The sequence below is a fragment of the Gorilla gorilla genome, chromosome 2 (genome assembly GCF_029281585.2).
Source record: "Gorilla gorilla gorilla isolate KB3781 chromosome 2, NHGRI_mGorGor1-v2.1_pri, whole genome shotgun sequence".
NCBI lineage: Eukaryota > Metazoa > Chordata > Mammalia > Primates > Hominidae > Gorilla > Gorilla gorilla.
Window position 1 is genome coordinate 147715930 of NC_086017.1, and position 15361 is coordinate 147731290.

Below are 15361 nucleotides of genomic sequence, written 5' to 3' on the forward strand. Positions count from 1 at the left end.
TGCGGAGATTTTTCAAAAAACTAAAAATAGAACTACCATATGATCCAGCAATCCCACTACTACGTATTTATCGAAAGGAAAAGAAATCAGTATACCAAAGGGATACCCACACTTGCATGTTTATCACAGCACTATTCACAATTGCAAAGATATGGAATCAATCTAAGTGTCCATCAATAGATGAATGGATAAAGAAAATGCAGCATATACATATAACAGCATACTATTTGGTTATAAAAAAATTAGTCATTTGCAACAGCATGAATAGAACTGGAGATCCTTATATTAAGTGAAATAACTCAGGAACAGAAAAACAAATACATTTTCTCACTCTTATCTGTGAGCTAAAAAATCTGATCTCATGGTGATAGGGAATAGAATGATAGATGCCAGAGGAAGAAAAGCGTGTGAGGAGGAAACAGAGAGGTTGGGTAAATAGTTATAAACTTACAGTTAGATAGAAGAAATAAGTTCTAATGTTCGATAGCAGGCTTGGGTGACTACAGTTAACATCAATATATTATATATTTCAAAACAGCTAGGAGAGAGCTGGGTGCAGTGGCTCATGCCTGTGATCCCAGCACACAGGAAGGCCAAGGCAGGTGATCACTTGAGGACAGGAGTTCAAGACCAGCCTGGCCAACATGGCGAAACTTTGTCTCTACTAAAAATACAAAAATTAGCTAGGCACGGTGGCACAAGCCTGTAATCCCAGCTACTTGGGTGGCTGAAGCAAGAGAATCACTTGAACTTGGGAGGTGGAGGTTGCAGTGAGCTGAGATCGTGCCACTGCACTCCAGCCTAGGCAACAGAGTGAGACTCTGTCTCAAAACAAACAAGCAAACAAACAAAACAAAAGCTAGGAGAGGACTTGAAATGGTACCAACACACAGAAATGATAAATACTCAAGGTAAGAGATACCCCAAATACCCTGACTTGATCGTTACGCATTCTATGCATGTAAAAATATTCACATGTACCCCATAAAAATGTAAACTACTATGTATCCATAAAAGCAAAAAGTGATACCTCTAATAAATAAAAAACCAAATTCCTACTATCTGGCTTTAGCTGAAAAATCTAATACATCTTAATAATAATTAACAAATATAAATGTGATTTATGTGAATCACCGTAAAATCCAATTTTGTACAAGTTTTAAAACAGAAAGATAAAAATTTTCAAATTACCAGCATGTAAGTATATCCTCAATAAATACTTTATCATGACTAATCCAGATGGTATTTCATCTAGTAACCACTGACATAAATGTTATTGTTGGAATATACTTTGGCTTCATGAGTATCTCATTTAAGCATCTCTCATAATGAGTGATGTCTCAGATAATGTAATGGAGAGGTCTGACTCAATCTAAAAAGATTATCACAGATTAAGAGAATATAACGGGCTCATTAAAAAAATACTAGTATAATTCTATAACTTACTGGATCAGCAGTAAGAAATTGATAATAAAAATAGCCAGAAATGAATTATATGACCAGGGTTGTCCAAACTGAAAAAGCGTAACTGTTACTGAGTAATCTTTTCCCAGACATTTCAGTATCATAAACTTCTGACTATATAAAACAAAGAATAGGATAGTAGTTAAGAGTATGGACTTAGGGCCAGGCACAGTGGCTCACCTGAGGCCAGGAGTTCGAGACCAGCCTGTCCAATATGGTGAAACCTTGTCTCTACTAAAAATACAAAAATAAGCCAGGCGTGGTGGTGTGCACCTGTAGTCCCAGCTACTCAGGAGGCTAAGGCACGAGAATCGCTTCAACTCGGGAGGCAGAAGTTGCCGTGAGCCAAGATCACACCAGTGCACTCCAGCCAGGGTGACAGAGCAAGACTCACTCTCCAAAAAAAAAAAAAAAAGTACGGCTGTAGGAGCTAGATTGTTTGGGTTCAACTCCTGGCTTGCCATTTACCAGTTGTGTGACCTCAGGCAAGTTTCTTAACCCTTTTGTGCCCCAATTTTCTCATCTGTCATATAGGGATAACAATATTATAAACTACCTACCTCACAAAAATATTGTGAGAATTAAGTATATGTAAAGCACTTAACAGTGCTTGCATCCATTAAGCATAATTATTAGCTATTATTATTACTATTCAACATTTGCTCTTGTCCCCAATAGATCGAACTGCAGGGTTCAGTCATTGTATATTTTCTTTGTTACATTTTTGCATATTACAAATTCATTACAATTTCTGGAGTCATCCCAATTTTTTAATTATTCATTTGTCTTTTGGCACTTGTCATTTCTAATTCTATTTTCTTTAACATTTTCTGTTTACCTTTCTCATCTTGGAGCAGTTTCCACAGTGAAGTATGCAACACAAATGGAGTGGTGTATTGTAAGAAAATATTAGAACTTCTATTTCTATTTATTTTTATCTACAAAAAGAAAGAAATTAATTGTCGCTAATATTTAATATACAGAATAAGCCTGGTATGCCCTCACTTGGTCCATATTTCAGACTGCTTTGTGTCACAAAACAAATTTAACAGAGTAGCAAAGAGTTCAATACTCAAAGGAGCTGACAGTAGAAATGGCATTCCTCACTGGTTTCTTAAGTTATTTTAAGTTACATATGACCAATTCAATGACTTTAAGCCTAATAGTGTCTTTTTTTTGTTTTTGTTTTTTTTTTGAGGTGAAGTCTCACTCCATTGCCCAGGCTGGAGTGTGGTGGCGTGATCTTGGTTCACTGCAACCTCTGCCTCCTGGGTTCAAGTGATTCTCCTGCCTCAGCCTCCCCATTAGCTGGAATTACAGGCACGTACCACCACGCTAATTTTTTTATTTTTAGTAGAGATGGGGTTTCACCATGTTGGCCAGGCTGGTCTCAAACTCCTGACCTCAAATGATCCACCCACTTCAGACTCTCAAAGTGCTGGGATTATAGGTACGAGCCACTGTGCCTGGCCAACAGTATCTATTTTTAACTCCTGGCAAAATGGAAAGGCACCAAGCACAGATTTTTCAAGAAAACCGAAACCGAAACAACAAAAACCTGAGCATGTGATCATAAGGAAATAAGAAATGTGGTGGCACTGTCACTCCTTGCACGCATTCATCTTAGTCCACTATAAAAGTAAAGCCATGAAAATCTAATGATATAAGAAAATGACCCTGAAAACTTTAAATTATTAAGAAGACTATTAAAAATAAAGATATAGACCCATTACCAACATGAGAACCATGTCTAAATAAATACTGAGTCTTGAGTTATTAGCCTGTCATATTTGAAAACCACTGTGTGATCACAGTATTTTGATCAGAATAGTATGAAATATTGTTTGTCTTCTTTATCTGTCCATTAAAATTACTTTTACACAAATAATGATAGCGCAATACTATATACATTTAATTCTATTAATAAATATGCATATGCTGCAAAGTATACTTTAATACAATAAACAAACAAGGGTATACACTCAGTCTAGATTACCAAGGGTGGAAGGAAGAAATCTTTTCATGTATTTACTATTTATAAGACATTTAGAAAACAGATGTAGTTCAGAACTAAGAAGGTCTCAAATAATCACCACATAGTTACTTTTTTTTTTTTTTTTGAGAGAGAGCATCTCACTCTGTTGCCCAGGCTGGAATGCAGTGGTGGGATCTCAGCTCACTGCAACCTCCACCTCCCAGATTCAAGCGATTCTCCTGCGTCAGCCACTCCAGTAATTGAAATTACAGGCATGTGCCACCACTCCTGGCAAATTTTTGTATTTTTAGTAGAGACAGGGTTTCAGCATGTTGGCCTGGCTGTTCGTGAACTCCTGACCTCGGGTGACCCACCCACCTTGGCCTCCCAAAGTGCTGGGATTACAGGCGTGAGCCACCATGCCTGACCACCACATAGTTACTTCTTAAGCACTCCTCTCGTATGTTAAAAACTATGGCCCTCTGAAAAGGAGCATGGTGAAGAGAGAGGAGGCTTATCACAGGTTTTCACTATTAGGATTATAGTTTAAAAAATGTTTTAGTGGCTGGGAGCGGTGGCTCACGCCTGTAATCCCAGCACTTTGGGAGGCCGAGGCGGGTGGATCACGAGGTCAGGAGATCAAGATCATCCTGGCTGACACGACGAAACCCCGTCTCTACTAAAAATACAAAAAATTAGCCCGGCGTAGTGGCAGGCGCCTGTAGTCCCAGCTACTCGGGAGGCTGAGGCAGAGGCAGGAGAATGGCGTGAACCCAGGAGGCCGAGCTTGCAGTGAGCCGAGATTGCATCATTGCACTCTAGCCTGGGCGACAGAGCCAGACTCCGTCTCAAAAAAAAAAAAAAAAATGTTTTAGTGATGGGATATACAATTGAAACAATTTAGAGACTTTAACTTGGGACTGGAGATAATTTGAGCTTTCCCCTATCATATCTGTAATATTTCCTTTTCTCAGTTTGTATACTATTTAACCATTTTTATACTTATTAATGATGTTAATCCTTTGATTAAATAAATGCTGAAATGGATAAATTCAGAGAAGTACATACGATTAGACAGGAAAAGAGAAAAAATCTGCAAGGTTAAGTTATCACGGGAGAAGAGCACAATACACAAAAATCACTCAATTTATCAATGTAATGCAAAAGAACAAGCAAGAATTAAAGGCACTAAATGAATATATTAAATGTGTTTTGTTATAAAAATTTCCCTACATAAAAGTCATACTTAAAACATATGAAAACTACGCAATCTGACCTTGGAAACGTACCAAAGACTTTACATATGAAGGTGCAATTCCAAAAATGTGGGGAAGAAATATCAATTTGCTTTAGCTTTCTACAGCTAGCTCTATCAAGAGCAAAGTGTATGTATTGACTGAACAGCCCATAGATTGCTCTGGGAAATAATTTATTTTTAAATTAGGTTGACATTACAATCACAAAGCACTGCTGGCTATGTGCAGGTTTATAGGTATTTTAAAAAGATTATTAACCAACATTGTAATAATCTGTTTGTAACGAAGAATAGGAACCAAAGTGTACTTCCCAGGCAACAACTTACTTTTAGATCACTTTACTGAAAATCTTAACAGCTTCAAACTAACTCATCTCACCTTTACCTGACTTTGCTGTAATACAATATATTAATTTTAATAAAATTTAAATGATTATTCCTTGAGAATTAGACATTGTTCTAGACTCTTGGGATCCAATGGTTCTTGTCATCAGATCTTTTAGAATATTATAAAATACAATTTAATAAAGCTAACCTCCTCAACTCCCAGAAAACCAAATGACGTATATAGTCTTTTGAAGAAAAAAATGTAATAAACTTCTTAAAATAAGTTATATTTCACAATATACATGCATTTAAACCAAGTCTCTCGGGTATATACACAGTAACAAAAGGAATAATATCTTCCTCAAGTGACAGAAGATAAAATGGATAGCCTCAAATATCTAGTAAGTATTTTCACTTTAAATACCTTCATATCATAATCAAACTGTTACTTTACTATCAAACAAAAAAAAAAACTTCGTGATTTTAAAAAAGTCTTCTTTGATGAAGTTGATCATCTCAAATATTGCGAGAAAATATATTTAGGTATATGAAATGCCTTTTCAGTAATTTCACTTGCAATGTAACTCATTCTTACTTTTCTTAATAGTTTACTATTCCTTCAACATACCATAATAGTTAACAATATTTACAGGAGTATTTTAAGTATATATTTGGCCGGGCATGGTGGCTCATGTCTGTAATTCCAGCACTTTGGAAGGCTGAGGTGGTTGGATCACCTGAGGTCAGGAGTTCCAGATCAGCCTGGACAACATGGAGAAACCCTGTCTCTACTAATAATACAAAAATTAGCTGGGTGTGGTGGCACATCCCTGTAATCCCAGCTACTTGGGAGGCTGAGGCATGAGAACTGCTTGAACCGGGGAGGTAGAGGTTAAAGTAAGCTGAGACAATGCCACTGCGCTCCAGTCTGGGCGACAGAGTGAAACTGTGTCTCCAAAAAAAAAAAAAAAAAACACTATATATTTATTTTCCTGATTTTCTGAACTTCTAGTTATTTAATAATCCTAAAACAAAAGTAATGCTTTCTTGTTATATGTGCATTTTCATAGTGTCTTTATTTCTGTTTTTATCTCATTCCATTTTCATACGTGAAGAGTTTTATTAAGTTAATTCTTGGCTTTCTGTTAATTTTCTTTAAACTAGTAGTTCCCAAGCTTTGGTATACATTAGAATCACCTGATGAACTTTCAAAAATCCCAATACCCGGGTCACACACTGTTTGTCTTAACATATGTGTTTGTATGACATTTTCCAAGTTAAAATTAATAATAATAAAACCCCGTGCCCACTCCCTGTCAAAGAGCAGACCTAGAAAACAACCAATATTTTAGTGCTGAAAGTCAAGAAAAAGAAACACATACCAAAAATAGAAATGTTATTTAAATCAAAAGGCAGATTGTTAAAACTGGAATTAATGGTAGCCTAATACATAATATAAATTCATTTCACCATAAATACAATACAGAAATAAAACTGTGGAAATGTTTCAGCATTTACAATCACTGTAAAACTGCTCAAGAGAATATTTCTGTGAAAATGAGAAAGGTGATTAATTTGTGAAGCCAAGCAAAGAAAACATGTATTCTAAATGAAAATAAGAATACTTTCAAGTAGAGTGTCCCAAATAGAAGCTTAACATACACACACACACACACACACACACACACACACACACACACCAGGGGTTTGGGAGAATTTCCATGTAAAATAATTTTGGGAAATTCTGGGTTAAATGAAGGTAAGCAGGGCTTTTCTTAATTAGGATGTCTTGGAATCTTAAATAACATAATGTGATTTTATAATCTCTGAGACAGGTATATGTGGTCCTGCTTAGAATTCACTGACCTCCAAACCGTTTTCCCCTTAAAGCATTTAATGCAACTAGCATTCCACAAACAGAAAACTGTTGGAGATGCATTTAAAAATTTGGGAATTTGAGATGGTCTTCAAAATAAATATCAAGAATCTACTTTTACCTCATATCACTAATTTTCTTATCCTGCCAGTAATTATTCAATACTCCACACAACATAATCAAATCTCCAAAGATCATTAATTTTGGAATTAGTACCACAGATTATCATATATAATTAAAAAATAGATTTTCAGTTACACTAAACATCAAATCAAAACGAAACCTGAGATAATCAACATATTCATCATGTGAAAGTATAAGTAAGCAATTTGTATAAATATTGGAATGCTATACCTCATCAAATTCTTCAGTCATTTTTCTGATGATTTCTGCATTCTGCATATTTCGAAACATCTCTATTCTCACAGTACCTGTGGAACAACAGATTTTACATTAATCTTTCAATTAATCTTTCAGATCAACTTCCACTCTCTCAAGCATTAACAAGTTATCTGTGAGAATCCCAAAAGAATAACCTTCCAACATATATTTTATATTAAAACATAAAATGTTGTTTGCTCAGGTCCTTCTGACAGGACAGTACTCCTAAGAAGGAAAAGGAAGAATTTTGAAATTGCCGTTTTTAACTATAAATAATTCCATAATTAGACATAACATCAGAAATCTACCATAAAGTTCTAGATAGTGTAAATTATGTTAAATTGCTGACAAAAGTATATAATTTGGTACAATCTCTATGGTATGCAGTTTGGTCAATGTCTGCCAAAACTACAAATTTACATACTCTTTGATCCACAGATTGTACCTGTAGCAAAACATCCACTGACTAACACATGTGCAAAGTAATGAATGTAAAAGGTTATCCCCGAAGCACTGTTTGTAATAAAAAAAAAAAAAAGGAAAGAAAGCCTATATGCTCATAAAGATCAGATGAAATAAATAAAAAGGTGATATTAATGACGATGGTGGTGGCAGCTAACATTTGGGTGCTTACTATCTCCCAGGCACTTGATGCTTATACATTTAATCTTTACAACAGTCTTATGAAGAATGTACTATTATTTCTGAGACAAGAGGCATCTAGAGGTTTAGCAACTTGCAAAAAAAGTTTCCCGGTATCAGACCCATGGTTTACATGCAGGCAGACTGGCTACTATGATTAACCACTACTCTTTATTGACTCTCAAAGTCAATGGAATCTATCAAAACTACAGATGGAGCCATCAAAAAATAAGCTATCTATGACTGATATGGAAAGATCTATAGGATATATTCAAACACAAAAAAAGAATGGATATTGAAATATATTTGATTGAACATACATTAAAATATTTCTAGAAGGATACTCTAGTAAAACTGGTTGCCTCCAGGACAGAGAAATGGGCAGTTGAGGTTTAGAAAAATAAGGGAGGCTATATTCATACTTTTTGCACTTTAAAAATTTGAACTACATGAATATATTACCCAAACAAAATTATGAATAAATACATTTCAAATAAAAAATAAAATGTAAAAAACTAAACTGAAAGACACTGCTCTTAAACACTATCAGGCATTTGTATAGTCCTTATCAATATGCACTCAGTAGAAGGCAAGAATAAGAATCCTTAACACAAGTTTGCCAGAAATACTGTGTTTTTGTTATCTGCTATCACAGGGCACAAAAGATGGAATATAAGGCTGGAAAACACGCTCTTGTATAAATATCTATATAGACAACAATAAAAACAGACTGTAATTGTAGTTGCAGTGATTACAACATACATTAGAAGCCTCAGGAAATAAGTCATCCTAGAGTGGCTCAACGTCTTTAGAGTAAGACATAGTAGGGTTTCTCAGCTCCACCAGTTACCGGATATGGGACACTAGAAAAATCACTTAGTCTCTATGAAACTAGGATTTCTAATCTTTTAAGTGGTGATAATATCACTGCAGAGCAGAGAGCTTTTCTTCAGTGTTCTAACTGCTACTGCCTGGAACGTTACTTAGCACATGGGAAGCACTCAAACAAATAAATAAGGATGATAAGAGAATTAAATGAGATAACAAATGTAAAGTATTTGGCATTGCACCCGTAACATAAAAGATACTCAGTATTAGACTCTCCTACTTTGGGCATTCATTTTTTTTTTTTTGATACATTATCGTGCCCATTTTGGAAGCAAGCTAAAAGCTCCAGTTCCTAAGTTGAGTTCTACAGGAAGTCAGATTCCTACTTATGCACAGATTCAAATACTGTTTGAAGAGACGAGCTACCTCTTTTATCCCAAAACCAGGGAAAGTAATTCCAGAGGTTTTCCCATCACCTAGACCTATAGCATCCACCTCCAGAGTAGACATATCAGGTCCAACAGCACTAAACACCCTGTTCAAAATGCCTAGTACCTAACACAGGGGTAAGTTAAGACAATGATGAGGTAAACTGTCAGAAAAGTCAAGAAGGACCCAGCAAACTTTCTTATCCTCATATATATGAACCACACAGTTTAGAGAAATGTCTCAACCCTGTCCCTCCTCAGTCATTTTCAATTCTCCTCCTCTATTCTATGATGTCAGCCAGGGCATAAACTCCAAGCCTTCTATACATCCCTCCAACTAGGTACACAAGCACATAGAAGACTGAAAGTAGACAGAACTTTACTCAGCAGCAAAACAATTTATCCAAATATAACAAAAGGCTCTTTTAAGTTTATATTAATAATAGCTTTTGGCCATGTGTGGTGGCTTACACCTATAATACCAGCACTTTGGGAGGTTGAGGTGGGCAGACTGCTTAAGATCAAGATTTGAGACCAGCCTGGGCAACACGGCGAGACATCATCTCTACTAAAAATACAAAAAAACAGCCGGGTGTGGGTGGCACATGCCTGTAATCTCAGCTACTCAGGAGGCTGAGGCACAAGAATCTCTGGAACCTGGGAGGCTGAGGTTGCAGTAAGTTGAGATTGCACCACTGTACTCCAGCCTGGATGACAGAGCAAGACTCAAAAAAAAGTTTATAGCTTTTATGACACACCATTCTTGCTTACCTCAAATTACTGAAGTCTAAGTGTGATTGAAATACACTAACATTGTCTAACACACTTAGCAAAAGATCCTTCCAAATAGTAGATGCTTTCTAAGTAATTGCTCCATGTATAAATCATTTTAAAGCTTTTCTTTTACAGAGTGGATTATAGCGCCTTAATAAATAAAATGTAATCTAATTATGCACTAGAGATAATCCAAGCATATGACAGGATCATTTTTATTGTCATCTAACTTTTTCTTTCTTTTTTATTTCTTTTTTTATGAGATTGTGTCTCGCTCTGTTGTCCAAGATGGAGTGCAATGGCGCGATCTCAGCTCACTGCAACCTCCGCCTCCCGAGTTCAAGTGATTCTCCTGCCTCAGTCTCCTGAGTAGCTGGGATTACAGGCACGCGTCACCACGTGTAATTATTCTCTACTAAAAACAATAAATTTTGTATTTTTAGTAGAGACAGGGTTTCATCATGTTGGCCAGGCTGGTCTCGAGAACTCCTGACCTCATGATCCACCCACCTCGGCCTCCCAAACTGCTGGGATTACAGGCGTGAGCCACCGTGCCTGGCCATTTTTAGTTTCATTTTTACATAACCTAGCCTGATAAACAGCAAACTGTAAATCAAGACTAGACATAAATATGGATGGATTGGTAGAAAAAATCTGAGTCAGGAAAGGAGAAGAAATGTTGAGTCTACTAAAACTGAGAAGGATTCACTAAACAAATATCAGTATACCAGAAATGTAGAACTTAACAGTTACCTAGTAATGCAGTGACTACATTTAAGAGTCTTTTTCAAGATTTGAAGAGGGGGTCTGGGGAAGAGGTAAAGAAAGAGACACTTTGATACCTTTCAAGCTTAATCGTAAATATCTTGGGATGCATGGGATCTGTCTAAATAGTATGTGCAAAAATGAAAAAAAAACCTCACAAATTATGAATAAAGATACATTTTTGATACTTATAAATTTTTTAGAAGGCCTTGAAAACAGAAATTGCTGTGATTACATCTCCAATGATGAGTCTGTCTCTAGATGGCAGCCTTCACTTTATAACAGTCCTTGTGGGGGAGGAAAAAAAACTAATGTATTTTTTCCTTTCTAAATACAAAAGATAAGTAAAACATTAAAGCAAATGTTTTTAAAAATCACGTATTGGCATGTAACATGTGAGTACCGGTTAACTAATCTTTCAAGACTGCACAGGATGCAGTCCATCTACACCAAGAACAGAAACTTTACCAAATACTAGAATATCAAATTGTAGAGCCTGTTTGAGCCATGCTAGTATAGCCCAGGGCCAAAAGCAAGCACTATCCTAGCTAGAGCTACAGAACTGTTCAAAGATGTCCAAAGTATTTTCACCATATCTTCAAGAACTATTAAAATAAGTTCATATCAGTGCTAATGTTGTTCACGTAAGACTTAGAAGAAATGACTGTAAGAAAAATAATGTCTGTCTGCCACCTCAGTTCTGTTACAACTATTAATAGGATTCAAGATAGGCAGGGTTTCTTGACCTGTGGCACATGGACTCCAAAGTACCTATGAACCATTTTAAAACATACGAAAATTCATGTCTATGTATTTTTGTAGAGAAAGTCCCAAAATTTTCAGGATATTATTAAAGAAAATCAAGAACTCAGGCAAAAATTACACGTTAGAGACAACATGTCAACCAAAAAATTTTAGTCATAGGGAACTAAAGGGAGAAATAAAATGATAACAATAAAAAGTAATTCTAGAGAAGATTGTTACCTTTCATCGCATAGTATGGAAAAGCAAGGAGTAGAAAACAGAGAGTTGAAAAGGCTGAACTCTTCTCCTTTCTAATTAATGAGGCCATGAGTGAAATAATCTGATATAGGGAGAGCCAGGTTTCATTTCTAAATTCAGGGTGAAAAGCACAGAGAAGCTGCCCACATTGTATACGAATCCATAAATTATAGAGCAAAAAGTTTTATCAAGTACCTTGTTTATAGATGACATTGTATAATTGGCTCCAGTTACATAATTTAAGATTTAAATATTTGAGACTATTTAAGATTCTTTAGCAGTTTCTTATCAGACTGCATAAATGATCAAGTCCTGTTTCTTCAACCTGTGCTTCAAAGCTATGTCACTAGGGGTCCCAGATAATCTCAAGTATACTTTGAAGTCTCTCACAACTTTTTTCAGGTGCCACTAAGACTTTCTCAACTCATCTTTTGCCTAGAATACCTATTTTTCATTTTACAAAACTTTTATGTATGTGAGGAAAAGAACTGGTTGGGTTTAGTATTCCAGTCTCAAGGAATTTTTCTTAACTGAATTCCTATAGCATTTTTAAAAAATATGCTTTCTATTTTAGAATAGTTTTAGACTAACAGAAAAGTTACAAAGATAGTATAGAGATCCCATACACATCAGATTCAGTATCCCTTATTGTTAACACCTAACATTAGTATAGTACAACTGTCACAACTAATGAGCCAATATTGATAATATTAATAACTAAAGCCCATACTTTATGCAGATTTCCTTAGTTTTTACCTAGTATCATTTTTGTTCCAGAATACCATCAAAGGTGGTAGCTGTCATGTCTTCTTAGACTCCTCTACACTGTGACACTTTCTCAGACTGTTTATCTCTAGAACGAATTCATTTTGCATTACTGAAACTTGATACACATTATTAGCAATTTCCCACTTCCTGCTTCCCCCTCCCCCTGGCAATCACCCTTCTGCTCTCTCCTTCCATGAGTTAACATACCTCATGTAAGTGTAATCAAGCAGTTATTTGATTGATTTCTGTGTCTTTCTGTGGCTGGCTTATTTCATTTAGCATAATGCCCTCCAGATTCATCCATGGTTGTCACATATTGCACAATTTTCTTCCTTTTTAAGGCTCAATAATATTCTATTGTATGTATATACTACAATTTATTTATCCATTCATCCATCCATCCATCCACAGACACTTTTTGGTGTTATTCCCATGAATTCATTGCCAAGACCAATGTCATGAAGCTCTTTTCTCCCTATGTTTTCTTCTAAGAGTCGGTAAGTTTCAGGTCTTACGTTTAATTGTTTAATCCATTTTGAGTTGATTTTTGTGTTAAAGTGTAAGGTAAGGGTCCAAACCAATTTCATTCTTTTGCATGTAGATATCCAGTTTTCCCAAACACCATTTGTTGAAAAGACTATCCTTTCCCTACTGTATATTCTTGACACCCTTGTCAAAGGTAAGTTGTCCATACATACGTGAATTACTTCTGGGCTCTCTATTCTGTTACATTAGTTGCTATGGCTATCTTCATACTAGTGCCAAACTGTTTTTTTTTTTTTTTGAGACAGGGTCTCACTCTGCCATCCAGGCTGGAGTGCAGTGGTATGATCATGGCTCACTGCAGCCTTGACCTCCCCAGCTCAGGTGGTCCTCCCACCTCACCTCCCAAGTAGCTGGGACTACAAGCAAGCACCATCATGCCCGGGCTAATTTTTGTATTTTTAGTAGAGATAGGGTTTCGCCATGTTGCCCAGGCTGGTCTCAAACTCATGGGCTCAAGTGATTTGCCTGCCTCAGCCTCCCCAAGTGCTGGCATTACGGGTGTGAGCCACTGAACCCAGCTGATGTTTTAACTACTGTACTTTTGTATCATATTTTGAAGTTTGGAAGTGTGGTGCTTCCAGCTTTGTTCTTCCTTCTTCAGACTGTTTTGGGTATTAAGGGTTCTCTGTGATTCCATATGAATTTCAGAATTTTTCTATTTCTGCAAAAAATCCCATTGGAATTTTGATAGAAATTTCACTGAATCAGTAAGACCACTTAAGGCAGTATGGACATTTTAACAATATTAAGTCTTCCAATTCATGGACGCAAGATGTCTTTCCATTTGTTTGTGCCTCCTTTAATTTCTTTCATCAATGTTTTGTTGTTTTCAGTGAGTCTTTTACCTCCTAATATGGTTTGGGTCTGTGTCCCCACTCAAATATCATGTCAAATTGTAATCCCCAATGTTGGAGGTGGGGCCTGGTAGGAGGTGGTTGGATCATGGGGATGGATTTCCCTTTTGGTGTTGTTTTCATGATAGTAGGTGAATTATCATAAGATCTGGTTGTTTCAAAGTGTATAGTACCTCTCCTCCCTCTCTTCCTCCTGCTCTGGCCATGTGAAGATGTGCCTGCTTTCCCTTCTAATTCTGCCATGATTGTACGTTTCCTGAGGCCTTCCTAGCCATGCTTCCTCTACAGCCTGCAAAATCGTAAACATTAAACCTCTTTACTTTATAAATTACTCGGTCTCAGATATTTCTTTACAGCAGTGGAAACGGACTAATAACACCTCTTAAGTTTATTCCCAAGTATTTTATTCTTTCTTATGCTATTGCAAATTGGAAGGTTTTCCTAATTTTCTTTCAGAAAGTTCACTGTTAATGTATAGAAATGCAACTAAATTTATATGTTGATGTTGCATCCTGTTACTTTGCCGAATTGATTCATGAATTGTAACATTTTCATGGAATAATCAGTTTTCCTTTTTTTTTTCCCCCTTGAGACAGAGTTTCACACTTGTCACCCAAGCTGGAGTGCAATGGTATGATCTCGGCTCACTGCAACCTCCGTCTCTCAGGTTCAAGCGATTCTCCTGCCTCAGCCTCCTGAGTAGCTGGGATTACAGGCACCGGCACCATCCTGGCTGATTTTTTGTAGAGACGGGGTTTCACCATGTTGGCCAGGCTGGTCTTGAACTCCTGACCTCAGGTGATCTGCCTGCCTCAGCCTCCCAAAGTGCTGAGATGCAGGCATGAGCCACCATGCCCAGCCTGGTTTTCTATATATAAGATTATGTCATCTGTTAACAGAAACAATTTCACTTCTTCCGTTTTTTTTTTTTTTGCTTGCCTAATAGCTCTGGGCAGAACTTCTGGTAACACACAGAATAGAAGTGGTGAGAGTGGGCATCCTCACCTTGTTCCTGATCTTACAGAAAAAGCTTTTAGATTTTCACCATAGAATATGTTAGCAATAAGCTTTGTATATATGGCCATTACTGTGTTCTATTTTCCTCTATTCCTAGTTTGCTGAGTTTTTTCTTTTAACATGAAAAGGGTGCTGGATTTTATAAAACTCTTTGTCTGGTATCTACTGAGATGACCAAGTGATTTTTATCCTTCATTCTGTTAATGTGGCATACCATATTAATTGACTTTCATTTGGTGAATAATTTAATATGCTGTTAAATTTGGTTGCTAGTCTTTTGTTTAGGATTTTTTGCATATATACTCATCAGGGATCTATACTGGATTTTTCTTTTCATGGTATCTTTTTTTTGTGATGTCTTTTCCTGGCTTTGGTATAAGAGTAATGCTGCCCACATAAAATGGGTTTACAAGTGTTCCATCCTCATCGATTACTTGGAAAAGACTGAGAACTGGCATT

At 36.4% G+C, this 15361-nt stretch overlaps 1 protein-coding gene across 4 annotated transcripts in view; it reads right to left on the minus strand.

The window, feature by feature from the left end:
* Positions 1 to 15361, minus strand: part of STAG1 (STAG1 cohesin complex component) — a 413034-nt gene that overhangs the window by 193577 nt on the left and 204096 nt on the right. For all 4 annotated transcript variants that reach the window (XM_055382952.2, XM_055382953.2, XM_055382954.2 and 1 more), the window contains one exon: positions 7252 to 7328. In XM_055382952.2, coding sequence (XP_055238927.2) covers positions 7252 to 7328 — 77 coding nt within the window. The remainder of the gene's footprint in view (positions 1 to 7251; positions 7329 to 15361) is intronic.